Source organism: Falco peregrinus, chromosome 3 (assembly GCF_023634155.1).
Source record: "Falco peregrinus isolate bFalPer1 chromosome 3, bFalPer1.pri, whole genome shotgun sequence".
Taxonomy (NCBI): Eukaryota; Metazoa; Chordata; class Aves; order Falconiformes; family Falconidae; genus Falco; species Falco peregrinus.
The window spans coordinates 119,456,241-119,481,665 of NC_073723.1; the positions used below are offsets into that span (position 1 = coordinate 119,456,241).

General features: G+C 48.2%; 1 protein-coding gene across 1 annotated transcript in view; it reads right to left on the reverse strand.

Annotated features, from left to right (window-relative positions):
- Window positions 1-25,425, reverse strand: part of GRIK3 (glutamate ionotropic receptor kainate type subunit 3) — a 122,135-nt gene that overhangs the window by 22,323 nt on the left and 74,387 nt on the right. Inside the window, exons 6-10 of the mRNA XM_055800682.1 lie at window positions 22,305-22,478; window positions 19,609-19,752; window positions 16,196-16,303; window positions 12,300-12,413; window positions 7,461-7,664 (exon numbers count right to left, since the gene is read on the reverse strand). Of these exons, the coding sequence (XP_055656657.1) occupies window positions 7,461-7,664; window positions 12,300-12,413; window positions 16,196-16,303; window positions 19,609-19,752; window positions 22,305-22,478 (744 nt within the window). The remainder of the gene's footprint in view (window positions 1-7,460; window positions 7,665-12,299; window positions 12,414-16,195; window positions 16,304-19,608; window positions 19,753-22,304; window positions 22,479-25,425) is intronic.

The window sequence follows — 25,425 nt, forward strand, 5'->3', positions numbered from 1 at the left end:
ACTTCAGAGGAAATGCAGGCACATAAATTACGTTTCTGAAGTTGAGAGGTACCTCCCCCCGTGCCAGGTGCCTAGTGTACCCGTGCAAGATTTATTTAACATCTGCTTCTGAAAATTAAAATTCTAAATTAACCATGGGTGATAATTACCTAGAGATATAGCGGATTTGTCATTACTTGCAAACTTTAAATCAATATTAGCTGTCTTGCTAGAACATGCTTTACTCCAACAGAAACAGCTGAAGAAACTGGTGAAGATCTCTGGTGTGAGTTGTGGACAAAAGCCAGACTAATGGTCTCATTTGACCTTGCAAATCTATGATGAAAGTCAGTGGAATATTTTTAATTACTTTTTTCTATATGAAGAGTTTCTACATGAGCTTTTACCCGTTACATATGTCTGTGTGTGTATGAAAGGGATCTCCTCTCCAAGGACGTAGCTTATAGGTCCTGAATAGAAGTGTTTCAGGAGTTCTGTAACAAAGATAAAAATGATGTAATATTTTTTAAACACGGTTCTTCAGCTGAGCCCTGGTTGTTTCCCTTTCCTTCTTTTTCCAAATGGAAATAGATTTTTAAATCTGCTTGGTATGGAAAGTGCCCATTTCAATCACTGGCATTTGTCAAAACTTAGAGAAAATAGAAACAGTATTTTCCCAGTGAGCCGTTTTGTGCCAGCTGTGGGTATGGTGACATTGATGCAAACTGAAGGACAGAGGTTTTTAGAAGCAGACAGGCCATGCTGGCTGTCCAGCTTGAGATGGTGAAGTTCTGCATCTTGGGAGCGGGACCTGCATCCTTGGTACTGTCCTGGCAGAGGGTGCCTGGCAGGTTCACGGCTCAGCCACTCTCCCCACGTTACAGCACACTTGAGAATTTTGGCTTATCAGTCTCTAAAGTCATGAGGCAGAAGAAGCAAAAGAAATACAGCATTTTAGTTCCTCCGTCGCTTCTGTGTGGGTGTCCTGACTCAACAGGGAAAACTGAAGGAGATACTGAAGGATTTGGCTACAGATTTTTCTGAAGGAGGAAACAAATGAACAGTTCTGTGGTCAGTGCTCGCTAGCAACTGCCTGTCTGAAAGATCTTGAGCCAAATTTGTCAAAATGATATACCCAGCTAAGTAACAGCTAGGAGTTTATGCTTTACCACAGAAAATGGAGAGAGAAATCTGCATGGATGCCCAAGGATCAAAACGCTTTTAGTGCAGAAATAAAATTTTACTGTGTCATTTCAGCAGCTCCTGTGATTTGATCACAGCCCCGTGTCCTTGGCAGTAAATGTCACACGCAGGCAGAACGGAGCATGTATTAGGGAGCCCAGTCTGGTGTGGTATCCTGCACTGTTAAAGGCAGTACAGGGCTGCGCTTCGATATCCTTTTTATCAATGCAGATTTTTCTGAAGGTGGCCTCTAATTAAGGACTTGCTGACAGAGAGGATCTAAATCAAAACCCACCAAGGGTGAAGCTTTCATTTGTCGTGCTTTGACATTACAAACTGGGAAGTCAATTATCAGGCCCTGACTGCTTCCTTCACTCAGCCCCAACTTTTACGCTGTTGCACAGTAAGATGGATTTTTTTTTTTAAATGACAAATTATAGCAAGTGCCAGTGGCTTAAAGGCTGTTGTCCAGCAAAACCACTTAAGCACACGCTTCTGTTTTACTGGAGCTTGCACGCCTTCCAAGTCTTATGTATGTTCTTAAGTGTTCTGCTGAATTGAGGCCAAAAAGATGAATTTTGCCAAGGCAGCTACAAACCAAATGCAGACGCTTCTCTAACGCACCTTGGAGGGTTTGGATCTCCTTATTCACCCAGTGCTACAGCATTTTCACTTGGTTGGAACTGATGCGAGTTCACCGGGCGTTCAGTGGATGGAGGATCGTATTCTCTGCAGAGCTATTGGCTTTTATCAGAAAATGCTAAGTCTTATCTTTGAGTTCTCAGTTATCAGGGGAGTGTGGCCTGTGGGTCAGAACAGCTCCTGCACAGCCACGGTGACTGTGGAAATCCTGCAGCACCCAACCTCTGCCAGAGGAAAGCTGCCTGTGACGGCCAGTCGCAGCAGAGCCCGCAAACAGCATAAGCACCAAGATAAATATTTATTCAAGAAAATAAGCTGCCTCTGTGCTTATTTTTTCCAATCTCAGGTATTTACATAAACTAATTATGTGTGTGTTGTCTGAGAGACAGATAAATAGTGCATATTTTACTAATTTAATTGTTATTCAGGTGTCTGTCTGGCAGCATCGACACTTTCATCCCTCAGTCTTTTTTGCCACCACCACTGCCAGTGCTGGGGCTGCGGTGCTTTTCTGCTCTTCTGCTCCCACCACCTCGCTTCAACTCCCCTCTCTGCCCTCCTCCCTGCTTTGATTACTCAGCTGCTGTGCCATGCTCCTGCACCTCGTACCCCTCCCTGGGTCTGCTGCATGCTGGCCTCACTCCTGCATCTTTCCCTGCAGCAGAGCCAGCACCTGGGTGTCCTTGGGCACAGAGGCCCCAGAGCGCTGGAGGATGACAAAGGACAGCCAGTTTCTCTTGCAGCCCATGGCTTGGAGACAGAGGGGCTGCTGCTTTACAAGGCACTGGAGCGCTCTGCCGAGAGCCCTGTGCCTGCAGCCCTCCTCTCTGGCTGGCCAGGGATAGGAAAACACTCAGCGTGAGAGGTGACGCTTGAGGAGAGTGAGGCCGTGCCCAGCAGCATCCCAGATGCACCTCGGCCTGCCACCACATGCACCGTGCGGCTGGGGGTCAGCGTTAATTGTCTGACTCCAGCTCTTAATGGCTGCTCTTGTCATTTCAGGCCTAATTTAGACATAATTTTTGTCAATGCATTTATTTAATATCAGTTGGGAATTAAGAACAGATGTCGGCAGGGAAAACCTAGCTGTAAGCCAAAGAGGAGAAATGAGGACTGTAAAGTCCTGTTGGGACTCTTGTAATCTTTTCTTTAAGGAAGTTCTTCAGAGAGGGAACTGCCATTAATTGTACCTGAGGGATGTCACAGGCTGTAGGATCCAAGTGAGAAGGGCCATGTTTTTAGAGACAAGCCCTATCCTATGAATTACTGGCAGGTGAGCAAGCCAGGGGAGGGAAAGGCAGGTCCAGAGACACCTGCAGAAAACGCAGGGCTCCCAACGTACACTTCAGTATGCTTCCATCACCTGGATCACTGAACATGATAAAAATGAATCCACCCAATTAACGATGCTGGGCACAAAAGGAGAAAGTGCAGCCAGCTGTTTTGGCTTTTTTGCTTCTGCCCCCTAATTATGAGTTCCTGCAGTGTCTAAACATGAGATGGAGGACCTTCATTTAACGAAACTGTTTTTTCCCTATTCCTGGCCCAGTGGCTTCCAAATGAATCCCCAGTTCATGGCACTTCAAATAAACATCCACCAGTGCAGGAACATGAAAGGGAATGTGGCAGTGTGGTGAATATGTATTTCTGCCAGAATTTACTGTCAATAAATGCCCACTTATTGTGAAAGTGTTAAATCAACTGTCATAAATCATCCCTAAGGATAGATATTACATCTTTTCTATAGTTACCATTGGCAGGGATTTCCATTAGAAACCCTGTTATTTTCCATACCTTTTTTATTCCCACATGAAGTTTCAGAATGAAAGGAAATTTGATATGCACTGTCTCAGCAGAAGACAAGTTTTATTTGTGAACAAGTTTGTGCAAAATGTCCAGAACGACTCATTCTGCTGGTTTTATGTGATTCTGCCCACAAACTATAGGGAAGATTTGCAGACAGTATTTTGACAGACAACTTAGAATTTATAAATCAGAATGGATGGCCCACAAATGCATGGTGTAGTTTTGCTTGTATCAATAATAATTTCTATGAATAAATATCAGTAACAGTTCACTACTGATGAAAGGAAGGGATCTGACAGTTGCCACATTCCCTGTTTATAATGGGTGCTGGGCACAGGAGCTTCTCCGTGTCACCTGGGTGCCCCAGACCTCCCCAAATGCCAGTACTGTGAGCAAATTCAGTTCTCATGGCCCGTCTGATTGAGGACTCTGCAGGAGTGTCCAGGGAAAGTGACAATAAAAATCAAACTGCAGTGAGGAAAGAGTCTAGTTCTCCAGGGAACGGACTGAATTCTGTCAAAACAGGGATTTTTTTTTTTTGTGATGAAAGATGAGCTGCAGATGAAAGGCAGCGGGGCAGGGCTTTTTGCATCTAACTGCATGAGGCTGTCTTCTCCAGACCTGCTACTGGGGACATGGAAGACAGGGTCATGCTGCGAGCTGCTCCGACTGCTGTTGCTTTTCCTGTTTACGCTTAAGGCCAGACTAGAAACAAAGCAATTTTACAAAGGATCGTAGCCCAAGGCATTACTGCCTATGGCCAGGCATGTCTGGATCAGAGAGGAGAGGGGAAGAAGGATGATGCGTGACTCCAAAACAAGCCGTGAGAGCTCACTTGTGTAAACAGCCTGGCCTCTGTCATGTGCACTGTGATTTGCACCTTTGTGTGGTAGGCACCAATCATCCCTGAGACACTACAGTCCCACATCTGCTTGGGCTACCCTGCCTGCCACCTATGCCCAGCTCCCAGCTGTACCCCCCAGCCCAGCAGAAGGCCATCCTGAGTGATGCGCTGCCCCTTGCTTTGCCCTTCTCCTTTTCACCCAATTTCTGCCTCGGATTGGACTATGCCTGGTACGTAATGTCTGCTACTCCCATGGCTCTCAGACCTTCCAAGGGATAGCAAGCATCATTTTAGCCCCTTATTTCACCTCAGGAGCACTTTTTCTTATGCACAGGGTATTCAACCAAGCCTGCACGTCAGTTCAGCCCACCAGAGCTGGTGTACCGCAGCAGTCCCAGGATCTCAGTCTCAGATGCACAGGAGTTAAGTGGGTCTTCAGCAACGCGCAGACTTCCTGCATAGAGTTAATCCTGGCCTGGGTGTTGGGACCTCACAAAATCCTGCCTGCTTTAAGCTCCCACGTGAACGATCCCAATTCTTTACGAGAAGGAGACACTGAATATGGAGGAAAGCCAGCCCAGATATCAAACTCAGAGTGTGGGCAGCCCTGTTTTCATCACTACAACTCTGAAAGCTGTCTCCAATGCTCTTCCTGCTAGGTGTGAAATAAATTTGAACTTTCCCTTTGCAAAGTGCCCGTCAGTTGTTCCTTTCCCCACAAGATTTGAAGATGCTTTGATGCTGAGGAAGGGCCCCATCTGCTTGCTGTTTCACTTTTTAATGGTTTATATAAACACTGCTATAAAAAGCAATGACATGCAGATAAAGAAAATAATGGCTTCATGTGGGGTTTGGCCAATGGTTATCAATCACTCCAAGGTGTGCACCCAACCACACCTATTAGAAAGCAGAGTTCAAACTTGATGCTACAGTAAAACACGCAAGAAGAGGGAATTTGGTCTTTTCCTGTTGCTGCATGTTAATTTGCTTTTAAATAGTCAGCCAAGAAATACTTTAATGCAGGTTGACCATGAATTTTATGTTACTTAAAGAGGTTGTTCCCCATACCTTCTTGGTCTGTCTCTTTTAGCTGACCACAACTTTGAGAATGGCTGAAAGCCTCCCAAGAGCCCCATAACATCTTGCAGGACATTGGAAGTTACACAGTTCAGACTAAATGATGGTCTGGCTTCTATTCCCTATATCGTATTTCCTGCTTTGGAGCAATTTACTTCTTCAGAGCCCTGCACTACAGTGAGAGCCACAGACTCTGCTCCCAGCAGCGGCTGTGGGGCCACAGGAACCATGTCCCAGAGCACACTGCCAAGGATTGCAGCCTGTGCTCTGTGTCTGCTTGTATCTATGTCACACACATCATTCGGAGCAGCAAAACACCAGTCTCTTCCACTGGGATGCTGTCACTTGCCTAACTTAACCAGGCTGTTGCATAAGAGACTATAAAATCTGTATTTTGAGCTGTATAGAATTTTCTGGAAGCAAAACTACAAAGGCAGGTTTGCACAGCCTGTGGCATATTCCCCACACAGCATCACGCTCCCCTGAGGGCTGTCCTTGCATGCCCTTGCCGCGCTTCCCGCTTCTCCGGGGTGAGCCATCTAAGGACTGCAGCGCTCTTCTTAAACTGATTAAGCATCGCTTTGTCCCTATAAGGGACATAATCATTATCATCTGCCTTTTACAGATGGAGGAAGTATTGCACAGAAGCAACTTGTCCAATGTCATTTAGGGCAGACAGGCCAAACCCAGAAACACAACCTCGATCCCTGAGCCCCAGCTCCGCAGTCTCGCCACCAGACAGGGCTGTTATCTATTCACAGCGAAGCCCATTTACTGAAGTGACTCACCCAGCAAATATATTCTTCTCACATGAACTGTAGAGGCATCGCAGCTGCTATGTATGTAGGATTATTTTTGTCTCTTTTCTGCTTAGGCGATGTTTTCAAAACGTAACCAGGAACTTGAGAGGTGGTCTGAGGGCTGCACCACTTGACCAGGATATTCAGGAGAAGAGAGCTGTGTTACAGCTCTAGGACTGCTTATATTGCTGCCCGTGGTGAGGAGATCATAGATTAGTTTTGTCCTGATCTTTTATTTTAGAGACCTTGTCTGGGAACCAGAGCTTGATAAAAATGCCAGCTTTCCTCACTTCCCTAACTGGGCTTCTGGGATCACAGGATGTCCTGGAGGCAAAGTATCTAATTAGGAAACTGAGCAAGCTCTGCCTGTGCGTTGAAGTTTCAGACTAGGTGACTTCTTGGTGTCTGCGAGAGTAAAGCTGCCACAACAGTTTTGCTGGTGTTTAATGGGCTTTTAGAAGTGGCTGCAGAAGGGAAAGCACAGCTGCTCTGTTGCAGGGGGAGCTCCATGTCCCAGGAGATTTTAGAAAATAAGCTGTGTTTATTAAAAAAAAAAAAAAAGTATTAAACTGTCCCCTGCACACCTGCTCTTACAGTCTGGATACATCATCTGGATTCAGCTGAGCTGTGTCTTGGACATGTCTGGGGTCCCAAAGCCAGCTCGGTGTTGTGCTCTGGACCGTGTTTGTCAGGGGCAGAGCAGCATCATCCTCAGGGGGATGCGAGCAGGCACAAAGTGCCCGGGCGGCCACACTGCTGGCTCAGGAGAGCCTGTGTGCAACCTGACCTCGGAGAACGCTCTTCCCTCCCCTCTGTGTGCCCAGCCTGCAACCCACTGTGGGGCAGCAGCCTGGTGGCGAGGCTCTGCAGCTTCAGCCATTTCTGTACTGTGAGAAAGTCCATTTTCAGAAACTCCAAATGAATGTTTAGAAGAGTCAGGCAAAGAGATACTCTTCTGACCAATGATGCAACACAGAGCCCAGGCGGGGTTGGGCACTTGCTGTGGCTATCCTGAGCCAGCGAGCAGTGGCCACCTGTCCCACCCCAGGCAGAAAGCCTTGGGGACAGCCCGGGCACAGCCACCCCTTGGCAGCCACCGGCTGCCCATGCCGCAGATGGGCCTCACTCACGTGGTCAATGAGCTCCTTGATCATGCCGTTCCACTGCCCCTTCTCATCTTGTGCCCCGTATTTCCCGTCCTCCACCAGCCGGATCTCATAGGTGAAGCCCAGGATGATGGCCAGCTCCTTCAGGAGGTCGATGCAGTAACCCTCAAAGCGGTCGTTCCCGAACAGGGCCGTGTCAGACTTACGGAACATGACAAAGGGCTCTTCCTGCACATGGGAAGGCAAAAAGTCCCCGTTAAGGGTCAGCCGGGGTCCCAGCTCCCGCTGGAGGCAGGGCTGCCACTGCGGGCCAGCCTGAGCCATGAGACCCAGGCTCTTCAAACAGGGTTGGCACTGTGACATGTTGGGAATAAATTAACTTTGCACAGCACATCAGCTAATTAGCAACCTTGTTTACCCCACAAAATTTAATTTTGTCTCTTCTGAGCAGCCAACTGTTTCCCATTTGGTAGGATTTCAGAGAGAAAAATAACCATTTCATGCTCTAAAAATGAAGAATGTTGAGAAACAACAAAATGGGGGGAGGGCAAAATCAACCCCAAGTCCCCCACAGCAGAAATGCAGCCGACCCGCACTGCAGTACCTATTATTCTCTACAGCAACGGCGAGCAAGAGGCTGGTGGGTTAAGGGCGAGGGAGCTGTGCGTGGCTGGTGGCCAGCCCCAAATGTTCCCCAGTTCAGCTTGCCTTCCTCTTTGCTGGCACTGCCTGGTGGGATACCCTGTCCCCATGCAGCCCTACTGCTGCCCGGAGAAAGTTTCTGCCATCTGCTCCAGTTATGGCTGCTGTGGAAAGGTTGGGGGGTGTCTTTAATCACCGTGGTGCCAAGGACCGGTGCAAGTGAAAAATGACTAATAAAGTGCTTTATAGCGGGCTTTGCCCTAAGGATCCCTGCCCCTTTAGCGGAGGCTGGCAGGTGAGGTCCGCAAACACAGCAAACTGCACAGCCCTTGGGTGTGTATCAGGCTTGGGCAGTCACCAAGGACGAGGGACACGGGGGAGCCCGAGGGAGAAAATGTGTAGAGGACAGATGGAAATGGCAAAAGATGGTAGGCAGCAGGCTAAAGCTAGAAGGCAAAGGGAGGCTGAGATATTAACAGCAGTTAACACGTGGCTCAAATTGAAGGTATCTGCAAGGCTACTGTCCTTGCCTGCGGGGTGGCCAGTGAGGGGAGGGCTCATGTTTTGCTCCGCCAAGGCAGCCACGTTGCTGGAGTCCCTGTGATATTGCACGGGGACAGGGGGACTTGAAGTTGCAGGAGGGAAGTTCTGAGTCCCAGTTAGAGTACTACCAAGATGCCTGGTCTGGTGGAACGCAGGTGCCCAGTCTCTGGTGGGTATGCCGAGGAGGGGGGTCAGGACCCAGAGCTGGGCTGTGCCGGCCTGGGGGTTGGTGGTTTTTGGCTTCCAGCACAATCTGCCAGCCTGCACCTCTGCTGTGGGGGACCTCTGCCACCCACTGGGTGGGCAGGCAAGCAGGTAGGAGGTGCCTGCTCGGCCTCAAAGCAGGGTGGGGACGAGAGAGAGCACACAAAGCTCGATTTGCAGAATTATAAAGCAAAACCGATAACATCACGCCTATAGAGTTTAGCTTGGCAGCACAGCTTGGTTAAATCCTGCTCTCCCTGGCCGCCTCCTCAGCTTTTTTCTCTGGAATTAGTGCTTTGTTTGTGAATCAGCTGAATCTATGGATCTTGATATAAATACACCAGCTTCAGAGCAGCCATAAAGCACTATTAATTTTGGGAAGCGCTGTAGGGATTACATACATATTTAACAGCCGAAGCACTGAACATTAGGACGCCACTCGCTTCAGTAATATATCTTCAGGTCTCAAACATTTCCTAGGGGGTAATTCTGAACTCTGTGAACCACTTATTCACGGACTATTTCACAATTTATTACTGAAAATGGCCAGACATCCAATTCACAAGCTCTCTCGGTTTGCTAATCGATTTCTCAGTGAAGGTGCCCTCAATTTCATAACTTCACAGTTCCCATATTGCTTGGGGAGAGTGGCACTGGCTGCTGGGGTAATATTTCTCTTCCAACAAGTCACTGCAATATGAGCAAAAGGGGAAAAAATAACCTTTCATGCTTTCCCTTTTAAAGGTTCCTCCTATGGCTTTCCTACAATCATTTACAGCAGTGCAAGAGTACAAAGGGGTGTTGCAAATGCAAATAAAGTTTAGGGTTGTATTTTATTTTTTAGAGTCCAGTATATAAAACCACAATTATTGCACAACTCAGGTCTAAGCACATTTCCTCCTCCTGCAGGCAAGGGAATTGCAGGACAGCTGCGGTTTCAAGGTAGATACCCCATGGCACGTGTGCAGGCCCAAGGAGTGGCACAATTAATAGGAACTGATATTACCCTTGTACATTACGTAATTTGTACATGCTCGTGGAGTACAAGATGAAAATGCTGCCTGAAAAAAGCATGTCAAAGGCAGATGGCTGACAGGTCTCCTCCTGGCTCCATCGTTTTGCATTATGCCGTAGCCTTTGAGGTACAGTGATTATCGCACTCTAGACCCAGGCATTTCCACAGCTCTGGCCATGCATCTCACCCCTGACAAGATACATCTTTTCTGGTTTCCCTCAGTCCTGTCTGTACAGCTGTCACCGATAGCCCAGTCCTGAATTTATCTGCTGTCCCTCAGCTTCACCCTGCAGTCGGGTGCTCCTCCAGGTCTCAGTGCAGGCAGCTCTGCTGCCATCCCTCCAGCCTTCTCCCCAGGGCTACCAGGCTGTCCCACCCCAGGAATTTTCCCTGATGTGCTGCACACAGTTCTAATTACAGAGGGTTGGGGGAAGAGGAGTCATTACATAACTTCTAGTGAGTTTTCTCCAGCTGCATGGGTTGAACAATTCCCTTAGAGCCAACACTGAGCCTCCGAGTGACTTGGTGTGATGTGTTATTCATGTTGCCCTAAAAATTTGCATCTCCCATGTACAGGTACTGGCAGCACTTTAGGTTACCTTGCTACAATGAATTAAACCTGGCATGGCAGGTCTTTCCATTCAGCCTGTTAGAAAAACAGTACCTAACTTCTGCTTTCTGAACACACCAAGAATGCTTAAATGTATAAGAAAAAACCCCAGCCCAAACCAAATCAAAACTGTTTGTGTATCATGCCTGAGTGCAGTCACACTGCTGCAAGGGTCTCAACAGAAGCAGTTTTACATTCTGATGCATGTTCAATTGTTAAAGTGCCTTTTGATCCATCATTCTGCTACTGCTTCTCCAGTAGCTCCTGATGTGATGATTCATTTCAGTAACTACAGCCAGTGGGGAACCTTTGCTGCTGCTGCCGGTTCTGCTACTGCACATGGCACAGGAACAGCGCCCCGTGCAGACTGCCCGGTATCCACGACCCACTGCACTCTCTCGGGACTGGTATGGTAGAAAACTTTTGGACTGGAAAGGAACTTTTCAAGTCTGCCCTGCATGTTGGGACATGAAAGTGGTGTGTTACGGAGCATAGCCAATGAGCTAAGCCTGTAGCTGACTCTTGGAGAGAGGGACCTTAAAGAAAACTTCTCCTTGGAACAAATACTATGTGGTGAATGGGAAGTTTGTTAGAAGGAGTGGATAATTTGCAATGAAAGCTGCAGCAGCGTCTGTATTTGGCTCACATTCTGCCTGCTTCTGTTCTGCTAACCTCTTGCTGATGGATACTAGCCCTTTGGTTTCAGCCTTTCTTCTGCCCTGGACCAAGTGGTTCTTTTTTCTGTTCTCCCCTGGGCATTTTCTTGGTCCTATTCCTTCTATGATACAGAACCCTACTCTTAGCCGGTCATGTCCTTTTCAGAAGGCAAGGGCATCATGAGGGATCACACTGCTCTGAACTGGGGAATGCATCCCCAGCTGGCTCTTTACCATCTGTAACTTTATGGTCCCCGAAAATACGGAACATAAAAGGGCCAGAAAATTTCTATAGGCAGAACCATAATCAGGCCCAATTTTGAACAGGCTGTCCAAGGGTTCACATTTTTTTTGCTTCCTGGTGACATGCCATGAGCCTGCGTTGTGTAATACAGCTATATAGAAACCAATGCCACTAGTCATCATCCATTAGATAGTAAATAAAAATTCATTCTGATCTCATGCCTGCTGTCAAATCCAATAGTGAATGTGATAACAAAATGCAGCACGACAGTTGGAAGCGGAGGAGACCTGTTAAGCAGCCGTGGTTTGCTGGATAACGGCATTACTCTTAGCTAGTTTATCAAATACGTACTTAAGAGCGGGAAAGAAACACGATTGTCACAGCTAAGCCAGGGTCTCTGGTTGTTGTTAGTATTTTCTTCTGTAACAAGAACGCTCCTATCTGAGGTGGGCAGTGCTGGCCATCTGACAGTGCCCGCTGCCGCGCTGCTGCCTGCCCAGGCGCTGGTGATAAATGGGTGACTTGGAGCTTCCCTGGAGCTCAGCACGTGCAAACCTGCACTCTTCAGCATGCAGGGAGTGAGGGGGACCGGGGACCCAGCCAGGCGGCTGAAGCAGAGGAGCTCAGCCAGGATGAGTAGCAGCCTCCTGGGCATGGGGATCACCGGCGGTTCCAGCTGGCCTGTGCCAGCCTCACTGCCTGCCACGTGCTGGCTGGCAGCCTGCTCGGGAGTGGTGGCATCGGAGGATGCTGCGGGTCACCTTGGTGCAGGTGCGTGGGCATTGCGGTGCCCTGCTGAGCCCAGCCTGCACGTGGGGGCTCTCTGTGCCCTTGCTCAGCTTTCCAGAGGGACTAACTGATCTGTACTGGGATACTGTAAATTTTCAGCAATATCATATATCTCTGAGATTTGTGCATGGAGGAAAAAGACAGGCTTGCAATCTCCTACCAGGACCGTCGTGACAATTAGAGATCTGTTGCTCAGCGAGTCTGTGACATTAGGCCCTCGTCCTTTGGAAATTTCTGTGATGTTCAAACCATCAGAAGGGCTCCACGCTCCAACCTAAAATGAAGGAAGCAAATGAACGCATGAACACGCGGTTTACATTCCTTTCCTGCTCTCAGCATCCTACTGGCCTGGGAGATGGAGCTTGCTGCTTTTGTCTGCATTAAAGAGAAGCAGAGCTCAAATTATCATCTTGTATCACCTAAACGGAAGATTCGCATTAACTCTTCAGCTGCAGGTCACTGTGGCTGCACATGTATAATAAATAACCCGTACGGCTGCCCTCTGACGCAGGTGCATGAAAGGCGACCATGATGACTGGAATTTAGGGGCTGGATGAACAATTTGCAAAGGTGTTGTGTAGCATAAACAGTCAAACTGCACTGAAGAATCAAATGTGAGCAACTATAAAGCAGAAAAAAAAGAAAAAACCCGACCAATATGAGGTCATTTTTCTTCTCTTTTATTTCCCCACAAATTTGCCTTGCTGGGGAGAATTAAAAATGACTTGACCAGCTCTGCAAATCCCTGGTAGGGACCATTCCTATCCTCTGTGCTGTGGCAAACTAGACAGACATTTCTAACACATCCCCTTGGAAGGGCCCTGGGCATCCCTCCAGGGAAGTCCATTGCAATGGTGGTCGCAGTCCTGGCAGCAAACCTGGAGGAGGGAATGGCAGCAGACTTGCTCAGGCACGGACACAGGTATGCATGGCTATGTTCCTCATCAATTTGAGGTGCTCTGTTTTTCTCAAGCTGTCAATTTTAATAAATTATTAGGTGTTAAAGAAGTCCATTGATCCAGAAATAGCAAAACATATCTCTATTTAAGAGAAGTCATCTGGGCAACTCTAAGCCTGTTAACCTGATCTCTGCGGTGCAGGGGAGGCTTTAGAACAAACTTTGAAGGCAGGACTGGCTAAAGGACTGTGACAGTGAGATAAAATGCCAGGAAAACTGGAGGAACATGGACTGCTGCCAGCAAACAGAGCAGGGTGGCCATATAGCCAGCCTGACAGTGAGAAAAAACAAAATTCCACGTGGAAATGGGAACAGAATGATCCATCTGTAGGGTCAAACTGCGAGATGGGACTCAGAGAGAAACCAAAGGCAGACAGCTCAAACCCACTGGGGAGCCAGGAACTTTCAATGTTTTATTTATTGCTATTTTTAAGAAGCTTCAACCTCTTCAGCAGTCTAAGGGGAGAACTTGGTTTTACCGCATCCCCAAAAAGAGACTTCATAATGAGCAAAGCTGCCTGGCAAAAAAATGTCATAAATTCTAGAAGAGTTTCCATGAACTTTGGGAAAGGCTCTAAATATTTCAGGTAAAACCTAAGCAATCCCCCATATCTTCCTTCGATCACACAACCGCTGCAATCTCAAAATATTATTGTTGTGCATGGGAAAAGAGAAGCAAGTCTATAAAGCCCATGCTAGCAGCACTGCAGACTCGGTGAACTATGACTTGCTGAGTTTTCTTTAAGAAAATTAAATACATGGCACTTAAGACTGAATTAATCAGTTTAAAATATTAAAAAAGGAAAAAAAGTACATTAAGAGAACTGTGCAAGTCAGATAGTCAAACTACATGTAATTAGGTCTGGTTAATACTCCTGTAATCCCTGGAACATCCAGGAGGTATAAGGATCAGGAGTTCAATCCTAAAGCTCAACAAACATAAGCTATTATACATAATGCACAATCCCATACGGGATTTGTTTGTAGTTTGGCATTTTGTTATTTCAGATTAACTATTGACATAAACTTAGCTTCAACAGAGATTTGACATCGATACTTTAAAACCCCTCTGGAGCTGACAAGAAGCTTTCAAAAAAATAATAGTGGGAACTGTGAAATCTCTGAATTGTTGGAGACAAAAGTTGAACGGCTGTACAGCGTATGCATCAAGGTTTGGCGGCTTCCTATGGGCTTTATGTGACACACCACAGCAATAAATACAGCTGGTGCCAGCTATTCTCCAGTACACCTGAGGAGTATTAGTTTGACAGATAGATATTGCGGTTGTAGTTAAACATTTAGATTCATGTGGTATCCAAATACTCACACATTTTTCTATTATTCTACCAACACAGCTCTCTGGCAGTCCGTCAGTGCCACTGTATTCCAAAAAAGACGTTTTGGGTTTTTTATTTTAGACTCTGTAAACAAAATATTTTGTTAAAAAAGAAGTCAGGTTACAAAGATTGTCTCCTGCTCAGTTCTTGTGAGAGGGCAGCATCTTCCCCTGGTCCTCTCCTGCCTCCTTCCTGCACAAGCTTGGTTGATCACAGCTGAGACTGAAGGTCATTTGGTTTATTTGAAATGTTTTCTTTATTCCATATTTGACACCAAAAAATACCCACTAGGAGAGTGCTGTGGTGACCTTGAGATTTTTTATGTGAAGCAAGGAACTACTGCTGTGGTGTGAAAGTGTGGCAACAGTTTATTTCAAAGAAAAGGAAAAACAAACTGTAAAAAAAGGGGGGTGGGGAAGTCAAGCTGTTTGGTCCCAGGGAGCTTCACTGCACAGGATCCGTCCCCTCCGAACCAAAGGGTTGATCAAACTGCTGCCTCCAGCCTCCGGGGACTGCCTACCTGCACGGTGTGATTAATTCCTGGAAAAGTCATCTGTGCATGTTGGGCTGCTTGCTGCATGGTTAATTGAAAACTCCCTCTCTCTGCTCCCGGCTGGATTTCCCGCAGTAGCATAACCTGTCCCCATGTCCAAAGGTTACAGGACTCAGCACTCAGCCCTGGCTGCCAGTCAGCACCTTGTGTGTGTTGGAAAGCAGACTCTGCTCCAGAAAGGGATTTGCTGCCCGGTAGCCAACTGTCTCCTGTAAATCTGCAAGACACCTTTAGCAGAACGGGGACTCAGACGAGCTCACAAAAGGGGTCAGGCTCCGGGAGCCCTCGGTGGCCTCACATGTGTTATTTGGAGCCTGATGAGAGCACAGCCCCTGGGCACTGCTCACTGCTGGGATCAGCTGGCCGCTGTGCTGGGCTTTCTTCACTTCGCTGCTCTCTTTTGTCTTAAATGATCTCACATTGAAACCCGTGTTCTAGGAGCTTTAATGCTTTGCCTTTTTGCTTTTTTTTTTTTTTTTTTTTTAAAGTAATTGAAGAAAAGGAAATGAAATCCCCGCGAACACCTGAGAATCAGATTTGCACATCAGCATCACATTTCTGTGCCCAGAGGAGATTTGCACTAATTAAGAGGATCTGAGGCTACAGCCTTTGTGCCCTGTTGCCTCTGGGTGGCCGGGCAAACACGGCCACCAAACAAGACCCCTCCAGCCAGCCAGGCAAAAACGTGATTCGCTTTTTTTCATATTGTCCCTTAGATAACACAAAAATGCACACCACATCCCGCAAAATCTAGGCTGTAATAAGCGGGTGCCATTGCCAAGCCTTAGGCGGTTTCCATTGTGGGAAATCACACCCAAATGATGCTTTCAAGAGCTGTTGCCTCCTCAGGGAAAAATCAGGGTTTTGTAAGCAAGCCCAGCAAGATGGGTGGGGTGGGACAGGCTTTATTCCTTCCACCTTTGGCCTGGACAGGGAGGGGTTAATGGCTGCTCAGAAAGTTTCTTCTGCTTCCACTATCCCAGGAAAGTGCCACAAGCACTTCAGCTAGTAGCCATAATCCTAAGCAAGTTGCTTCAGGGCTAGTGAGTCATGGTTGAAGCATGGAAAAGGATCTGAGAAATCCCACAAAATAAATATCCTTCTATATAAAACCCAGAAAACCTGGAAACAGTACAACCAGCAACCATTTTCTCTGTTGCCTGAGTATCAGAGTTAGACTATATGTGGATAAGACAAACCCTGCCTACCTTTTCGAGACCATCTTCTTTGAGGCTGATGATATCCAAATCAAAATCTGTCCGTAAACCACTGGTTTTATTAAAGACAATCCGGCCTGTTAATCCTTCCCATTGGGCCTGTGGAAGGGAGAAAAAGTAGCAGAGCTGTTACTTGGTATCATAAATAATCCTTTGCCCTCCACTGCATGTTCTTTTTATTAGTCCTTATACTGGTTCTTTCTCCCCAAAGAGTATGATTAATTAATAATCACCTCTGTTGCTGTTCAGACTGCAGACAGAGCTGGAGTTTCTCTTAACTCTCTTGCAGTCCTTGCTACAGCTTTTGTTTGCACCTTTTGCGTTCACCAGCTGTTCCAGGACGTGATGACTCAGTAGAAATCTGCTTGCATTTATCATGGCATCCTTGTGTGCTGCATTTATCCTTGTAGTACTGATAAATGCCGGGCTGCAGGGAGCTTGGGCTTGGGACAGCTCCAGTCAAGTTCATAAATAATCCCTTTTTGCACAAACCTGCTGATGCTTCCAAGGTGTGTGGAAGCTAAAATGTTCTGAACTCTTCTCTCTCTCCTTTCAGATGGAAAGTGGAGCAGAAGAGGCCAAGAGCCTGTCCATGCTAGCAGGCTCTGTTGTTTTGGAACAGGCCTGGGAATCTGGTGGGCCCACGCTGTGTCTGCAACCCTCATCCCGTTCTTGGCAGTACAAGCATGGGGTAGGTGCCCACTGTGGGGAAGCCCCACTCCTGGGGATTTTCCATGCTTGTCTGGATGAGGCCCTGCACAGCCTGGTCTGACTTGGGAGCTACGCCTGCTCCCAGCAGGGGCCTGGGGTAAAGATGTCTAGATTCAGGTCAACCAAAATTATTCTGTGATTCTGTTTCTTTTCCCCTGTGCACTTTGCAGCACCACCAGAACTAATCTGTCTGATTTAGGAGGCGAGAGCACCTCAAAGATCAGGTGTTAGCTGTGTTAGCAGAGCAGGAGCTAAGGGACAGCATGGTACACGGTGCCTGCTGTGCCTGGGGACAGTGCTAGGATGTGCTGTAAGTACCTGTCCCAAGGAGGATGCTCCCGTAGGAGTGCCAGGCTGCTGGCATGGTTTACTGCTTTGCAATCACAGCTCCGCAGCGCAGAGCTGAGGCTCGGGCTCTTTCCCCTGAGCGCTTCAGCACGCGCTCCTCTCTGACAAATGTGTTTCCTTTATGGGTGGGGGAGCTTGAAATACCCCAGTGTGATGAAGGTGGCATAACGTATTCTCAGGGGGAATGACTGGCGTGTTTCCCAGTAAATACACTCCTCTGGCTCTTCCTCATTAATTCCTGAGGAGTAATGACAGCCTTCTCCCAGCCTCAGCACCCTTGTGTTTTGGGGAAGGCTGTGCTCAGTTTGCTCACTTTGGCAGGCAGGTGGTTTGCCCGTGGGACGCACAGCCTGCGGAGCCCCCTGGGAGCCAGGGAAGATACGGAGCGTTTAACGTACCCAGCTGGAGCAAACACAGCTGTGTGCTGAGCCCTGCGCCTCCTGCACCCACGGGCTGCACAGCTCCCGGGGCTGGGCTGGGGGGGCACGGTGGCGGCGTGGCCCCCATGAGCTCTGATCCCACTGGCGTCAGCCCTGTCTCTGCAGGCAAATGCCAAGTGCCCTTTGTCCTGGCTTCTGGGCAGGCGGTGGCTGCTGAGGAGCATGTCCCCTCGCCTCCTGCCCTTGGCTCAGTCCCTCTGCTTCTTGGGGAGCCCTGACAGCACATGGGGTGAGGGTGGCCTCCCTGGGGCTGGCAGGGCCACTGTCCTGGCCCTTTTGCACCTCGGCTAGTGGGAACTAGCAGGGCTTCACCCCGGGAGTGGCAACTGTGGCAGTCCAGTACCGTGGGGGCCATGGCCTGTGCACGCACAAAGCGAGTGGTACTGGTGTCTGTGGGGAGCCCAGGGCCAAGGGAGCAGGTGCCTGCGGTGAGGCATCCCTCTGTGTGCTGCTTTGTCCTTACAGGAGTTTAGAGAGAGCAATTACTGTGTGTTCTGATTGCAACGGGGAGGAAGCTTATCCCTGCAACGGGCTGACACGGTGCCAGAAAGGGAAACAACAGGCAGGCACTGGAGTGTGAGGCTCAGGGTAATTTGCAAAAGGAGCCAACCAAACAAATTATTTACACTCTCTTTTGGCAGCCAGCTGGAGCGGCTTTCTGCAGAAGGGAACAAAACATGAGAAAGGAGAGAGAGGAGAGATACCATCTTCAGTGCCTATTAAGAAAAAAGTTCATTCTCTCTTGCAGTGGGAATCGTTCTTGCTTTCTCCTGCCTTACGTCTGCGTGCTCCGTGCAGCTCGGCAGCACCTGGGGTGGGCACGCTCTCACTGCACTTACGTGCCTGTGGTCGGGGGCTGTGGGGGTCTGCAGGCGATACTGCAGCACGAATCATAGTAACGACTAACAACACGCTTCTAGTCTTCTGTTTAAAAACTTTAGGGGATTTTATACCCAACCTTTTAAATGTGGCCCAATCACGTACCCAATATTGCAGTCAGTTTCATAACTTGCCATGTGGAAAGCCACAGGCATAGAAGTTTTAAAAGGCTTTAGGGTGAATAAGGGTTTTTCATCACAAAGACACATTTGGTAGGGTTTGCAGTACCTCCCTGCAGCTTTGTCTTAATTTTTTTTTTTTTTAATGCGAGGGCTTCTTTTCACAGACAGAGCAAAACCTGGGGCGTGAGTGAGTGCAGGGGTGCGTGCTCAGGGGCTGTTTTGGGAGGGCTGCCCACCTCTCACTGCACCTTCCCCGTGCTGCACTCCCTTGGTGAGCTCGCTGCTCACAAACACCCGTGCTTTGACTGCTTCCCTACTTAAGCCAGATGCAAACAAACAATTACGTGGGCCGAACAGAGAGAAATCATAATGACTGAAAACAGAGAGGGAGTGAAGCTGCCTCCTCACTCCCCTGGCTCCCTACTTGCTAAATCCACCGCTCTGCCAAAACTGTTCATCAGCGCACAGGCAGAGATGCACAGCGCTGCCAGCTTTGCCACTGGGATTTAGTGGCACTGAATGGCCTTTGTGCACCCCAAGCAAATGTTCCTGTAAAAGGCAAATGGCTATTGCTCTGCTAAGAAATGGCCTCAGAGCGTGGTCCAGCTGCTCTTGACGCAAGAAGAGGCCAGGGCAAGTCTCAGTGACAGCATGGGAGATTTCAGCTTGTTTTGGCATGGCTGCATGGATGTTATTTTGAAGGCAAAGACAAGATTTTTCCTTTCTGGGTGCATTCAGCAGCCTGGTGTATATCTGTGCTTCCATCCAGTTGTACCTGCCCAGGCGGGGGGATTTTTTATAACTTCATACCTGCCAAGCCTCTCTGCTACATGTGGACGTACTTGCATGTTGGGGAAGTTTCGTGTTAGTGGGAAGTGATTATGGTTGCAAATCATGCTTTTACCTCTTTTATAAAATTCATGAAGCGGCCACCGAACCTCCAGGCTTTGTGCCGGTGGCACTGCAGGGAGTTCACGGTCATCTGAGGGGCGCGCTGGTAGCAGACGGAGACCACGTGCACCGCATCGTACAACAGGGCAGCGTCTGTCTAAAGGGGAACAGCATTTGTTTCGATAGCGGTTCCAGAGCAAGGAAGCACTGGGACAGCAAAGCAGCGAGGGATCTGTAAAGTGTCACAGGAGAAGCTGCAAGAACCCCCTTTGAGTTCCCCCCTGCCCAACACCCGCTGGACCCAAGCGTTTCTCTGTCCTGGTCCACTGCCAACCATCCCACCTCCTGGGTGTCTAACCCTGCAAACAGCACTCCGAGGGCAGGGCTGGGTTCTCCAGAGAGTCACTGCTTCTCAAGAGACTGCCCTAAATGTGTATGCTTCAATACAAGGCTTGTATAAACCTCTAAGCTGACCTCACATGCAAAGAACATCCTCAAAACACGTAGCTCTGCACATGACAAAGCCTCACAGTTTTTCTGTTACGTGTCTCTTAAGACTAAAAGATCATAGTTCTGCCTTAAAATCAGAGATTGTGAAAATGCCATTTGTGTACATCTATTCTGGTTATTTCTAGATTATTTACTACTGTATTGTCAAACAAGGGGGCTAGTACCGACTTCTGGATGTAGAAGACAGTAATAGAATTTTCTTACTTAGTCTGTTTTCTCTGAGTGTAAAAAACCCTGTATGAGAACATATTATCCACACTATTTTATACATGGGAAAATAAGGAACAGAGAAGTTAAATGGCTTGTCTGTAGGCATGGAATTTTCCAAAATGACCTGAACTGTCACCAAAATCAGGACCTCAGAGATTTGTAGCATCTTCCTGCATTTCAGTGATTTGAACTTTTTTTTTTTTTTCTTCCATGTAATGTGATGGTTTTAGATTCAATTTGAGATGCCCTATCTCACCTCCAAACACTGATCAAGAGAACTGGATTTATTTTTCACTCTGATATGGTAAGACCTCCTAGTGAAAATACATTATTTGCTGGCTTCACAAAGCTACAAAACAGATAGGAGTGTAGCAGCAGCGTAATGAAACACAGTAAAACAAAATAATACAGCAGACAACTGGGCAAATATCTAACAGGATGTGGCTATGGAAAAAATCCTCCGATGTTGGCAGCCATCCCTGTGACCTTCCCTTCCCTCAGCACACAAGCATGAAGAGCAGGCACCTGACTTGCATCCCATGGGCTCGTATTTACAGCAGCAGGGACAGGTTCTGTAAATTTGGGGCTGGGGGAGAAGGGGTGTAAGAATATGTCCAAGCAATTTCAAAGTGAGTTACATACTGTAATCCCCAGCTGAGATCAGGGCCCCACTGGGACAGGCAGCAGACAAACACAAATAAAAGGCAGGATCCCTTCTGAGGCAGCAAACAGGGAATGGGAGAGGGGCCAGCGGTGGTGGAGGGAACCCAGCACCCTTGCGGGCAATATGATGCTGCCCTTGTGGCCAATGCTGCAGAAAAGTAGAAGGCTGGAGGAGAATGGTGGGGCTCTCCTTTAAGGAAAAAAAAAAAAAAGAACAGGAGGGATACAAGAGACCGTTTCAAGGTGAAAGTCTGGGAGGCTTTGCCACTTGTGGGGTTGGTTCTGGCAGATCTGAAGGGAGAGGGAAGGACGGAGCCAGTCAGCAATTACGGGGGTCGGAGACAGCCTCGCAGGGAAGACAGATGGGCGAGCAGGTGCTGTACCTTCCGAGCAGTAACTCAGCAGAGCAGAGCTGCCATCAGACCCTAAAAGGAGTCATCAAAGCTGCAGTGAAGCCCATCTCTGGGCATAGCTTTGGCTCTTTCTCCCTGCATCAATCTCAGCGAATTGCCTGGTGCCGTCCAGCTGTGTGCTGCACCCCCAGCCCCTGGCAGCTGGGCTCTCGGCTGCTCTCAGGGTCTGTGTGGAGAGGCGATGGCAGCAGAGCCCTGCAAGCCCCTGTGGGACAGGACCTGGTGACCTGGCTGGTCCAGTGGGACAGGAGCGTTTCTGGTCCCCAGTGCTGCTCCCAGGGCTGGGCAGAGGCACTTGCAAGGCGATTGTCCTGCCCTGAGCTGAAACAGGACTTGTGGAGAGCTACTGAAGAGAGATGATGCCCTTTCCTGGGTGCTCTGGGGTTTGGGGCACACACAGCCCATCCCTTTCCAGGTTAGCGAGCGCTCGCTGCATCTGCACATCAGGCGAGCGTGGAGAAATCCTGCTGTGTCTGAACAAGGGGTACAATACCCAGCTGATTGCAGCTCCCTCTCTTCTTGTTCCCAGCAGGGTGCTTCCCCACCATGCTCAGCCCCTTCTGGAACTGAAATTTTGAATTTTGTTGGTCCTGGGGGCAGCTTTTTACTGGCAAGAAGGGAGGGGGAAGAGCACAGTGTCTGAAAATTAGCAAGTCCGTTGGCAGCTGGGCCTGCAAAAGTCGTGTTAACACAGCAGTGGGCTGCACAGGATTCACCAGCCAAACTCACTGCATTTGAGGGACAGTTATTAAAGGATGGAAGTAAGTGCCTTGGGGAAGATACCTGGGGTGAGTTGTTACTAGTATAAGAACCAACAAGAATAACATAAAGGCCTTAATCGACATTCCTGCCTTCCCTGCCACTCTGGGCTGCTTCCCAGACTTCACCCGTGGTTTGTTTAAATTTCTCATACCATCATCACACCATCGAGCAGTCCCAGCTCTGCCTTGGGCGCTGACTGCAGCCGCTCCATGGACCACTTGTCAATGATGGAGGACACATGCGGGTTCTCCACGTTGAGGATCCGGAAGCCGGTCAGGTTCACTCCAGAGTAGCGGTATGGTTCTAGGTCTAATGCATAAAGATCCTTAAAAGAGAGAAACCAGTTTAAACATTTTGTTTAGCTTTGTTTTGTTTGTCTTTTCTGTATCGGTTGGTGTCTGTGAAGTGAGAAGGCAGAGCCCGCAGAAGGTGGGAGGTAGGACGATGCCCTCACGAATTCGGTGGGTTGTACTGTCTGTTGCCATCAGTCGCTGCTCGCAGGGACTGGTAGGTGTGAGTGGAATTTGGGTGTCGTATGTGCAGGTTCACCCACACGCAGCAGAGGGAAACTCCTGCCAAAGAGCCCACGCTCTGCATACAAGAGGCAAGTGAATTATGGGGAGAAACCCAGAATCGCTATCTGTAACCACCCAAAAAGAGGCTTGTGAGCAAGGGGGAGGGGACGAGGCAGAGTTCCTCTACCCGAAGCTCCCTGGGGCCTTTCCATGGAGGATTTGCTGTAAGTGCTGAAGCCCACAGGGTGCTGCAGATGACAAAACAACTCTGAATGCAGAATGCCAATTTGCAGACGGCTATCAAAGAGGAACTAAGACGCATTTCTTGACATTACGACCAGCCTACACAGTCTGCAAATGAATGAGAGTGCCTTTTATAAGATTTAAAAAAACCACAGCCAGGCAGTCCTCAGCTCTGCTGGCAGCCAGCCCACAAGCATTGCCTGGCAGACAGTGAGAGAGGGGTATTTGGAGGCTTCTGCGAGTACACTTCTTTAATGCATCTCTTGGCTCTGCTGCATGTCTAAATATTAACTTCAGTTCAGGGATTAACTTCAGTGCTCAGTAACCAGTCTGAGTAGTTTGGGGTTAGACAGCATGGCAAGAGCATACCACAGCTGATCTACTCTGCCAAAACCCAGGGCAGCTGACACGAGGGGGATCGTGAATGAATGTGGTGGGGAATGGCAGTTGGGAGGGTGCTTCATTAATGAGAATCATTTTTTGGATGGGACATATTTGATCAGAGTTTATCCTGAACAATTTCTGCAAGTGTTCAATGGTAATAAAAATGTGGGGAGGCAGAAAGGCAGCACCACTGTCTTCTTCGATAGGGTGTGTGTGTGTGTGTGAATATGGGAATGGTGTTAATTGCTCTCACAAGGGATTATAAAGACGAGTTTAAATACAGCATGAGATTATGTGTCCGTTGCTTTTTTGTATAATGTGGCTACACCGGCAGGACCCAGCCATGCTGTGGGTTCACCCAGACACAGCGTCTGTCAGCAGCGAGCTTTGTTCTGCCCACGGGGGAGCTGGAAAAGCACTGGTCCTAAAACACTGCCCTAAGCGAAGCATAACAAAATCAGCACTTGCCATCAACTGAGACTTCATTCTCAGTGGGAGAGCAAGGAATTCTTATAGCTATTTTGCTTTAATAAGCTTTGGGGGTTTGATATTTTCCTTAAGCACTGGCCTCTGACTTTACACCCCCAAGGCATGTTGCTGATGGATGCCATGTTTTAATCTGCAGGTGCAGCCAGGGACGGAGTCATTAATCACACCCACAACAGAGTTCAGGGTCTTTGTTGTCTGGGGTTTTTTTCCCCTGAAAAATTGCAAGCACAAACCTCCACGTTTTACTAAAGGGCATTGTGGAAACCAGGCCATGATGCTGACTTTTAAATGACTTACAGTAAGTAAGGGCAAATACAGTTGTTTAACCTCAGACAGATGCTTCTATTATCTGGTTGTGAGGGTGTACAGTGGTCTGTGCCTGACCCACTGGAATAGATTTATTTATTTTTCCAGAATTCATGACTTTTCGTCAGACACTTCAGATTGTATTCTGGAAATTGTTGTAGGGCAATAATTTTCTGTTGTAAATGCAGATCTTTTTCCCCTTAGAAAATGCAGATCATTTCCCCCTTAGAATGTGACTCTATGTGACAAATCTGATCCACCAAGCTCCGGATCTCATGGTCCATCGCAGAGCTGCCAGCCCACCAGCCCCAGCCACCTTTCCAATCCTCTGGGTATTTTGGGTGCCCTCCCTGTCCTCCTGCTCTCCACTGACCCTTCATTTCACCAGGTTCCTATAGAAGCCAACCTCCCATCAGGTCCCTTCTTGGTTCCCGTTTAAATCTCAGCTGCACCTGATTTATCATCTCCTGGAATTAAGAGGATAATTAAGAATATAAGCTGAGTATCAGAACAGGGGGAGGTGTAGGGGGAATTGCCATATCAGTTTATTCTGGATTTTCTGCTGCTGCCCAGCCACAAATTGAAACATCTGGTTCTATTTTCCACCTCATCTACACTCCCTTTCACTCATTATTTTCTGTACTTAAGATTAATTATCCCCTCCATCCTACTACCATTAACCAAGTTTTGTTCTTGGTATTTCTGTGTGGCTCTTCCCCTTTCTCAGATATGCTCTCCCACCTCCCCAGTTGGAATTCCCAGCTTTGGTTCATCAGTCGTAGGTGACAATGCTGAGGTCTGATCTGCGCTGAATCCAGCATGCGCAGTAGGGAGCTGTAAAAGCAGGTGTCCGGGAAGGGCATCCTCCATCTGCTCTTGTGCAAAACAGCTCGTGGATAACGTGCCTTCCATGGATTGCTGAGGATCCCTGGCTGGGCACGAATTGCTTGGGCAGCTGTTGCTGGGAGGAGTGGCCGTGGCCCTAATGGGAGACGTGCATGTGCAGTGCCATTGGGCTAACAAACTGTCATGTGTTCAGTCGTGAGTGCACTTGCGCTGTGCCATGACCCTCAGGTACACGGAGTTAAACAAGTACCTGATTATCAACACCAGTGGAAAACGGCTGGTTTGGCCTAGCACCTCATCGAGAGCAGGCAGGCTGGGTGTCTAAGTTTTGCTTATGTCAACTCAAAGCCCAGGAAGAGATACCTGCTTCTGCCCATCTGTAACTTGCAGCAGCTGTGACAGCAGGCAGTGGGGAAACTTCGGTATTTGCAAGGACTCATTGCTACAAGCTGCCCAGAAATTCCTAGAAGCGTTGAGTTTAAGGGGTTG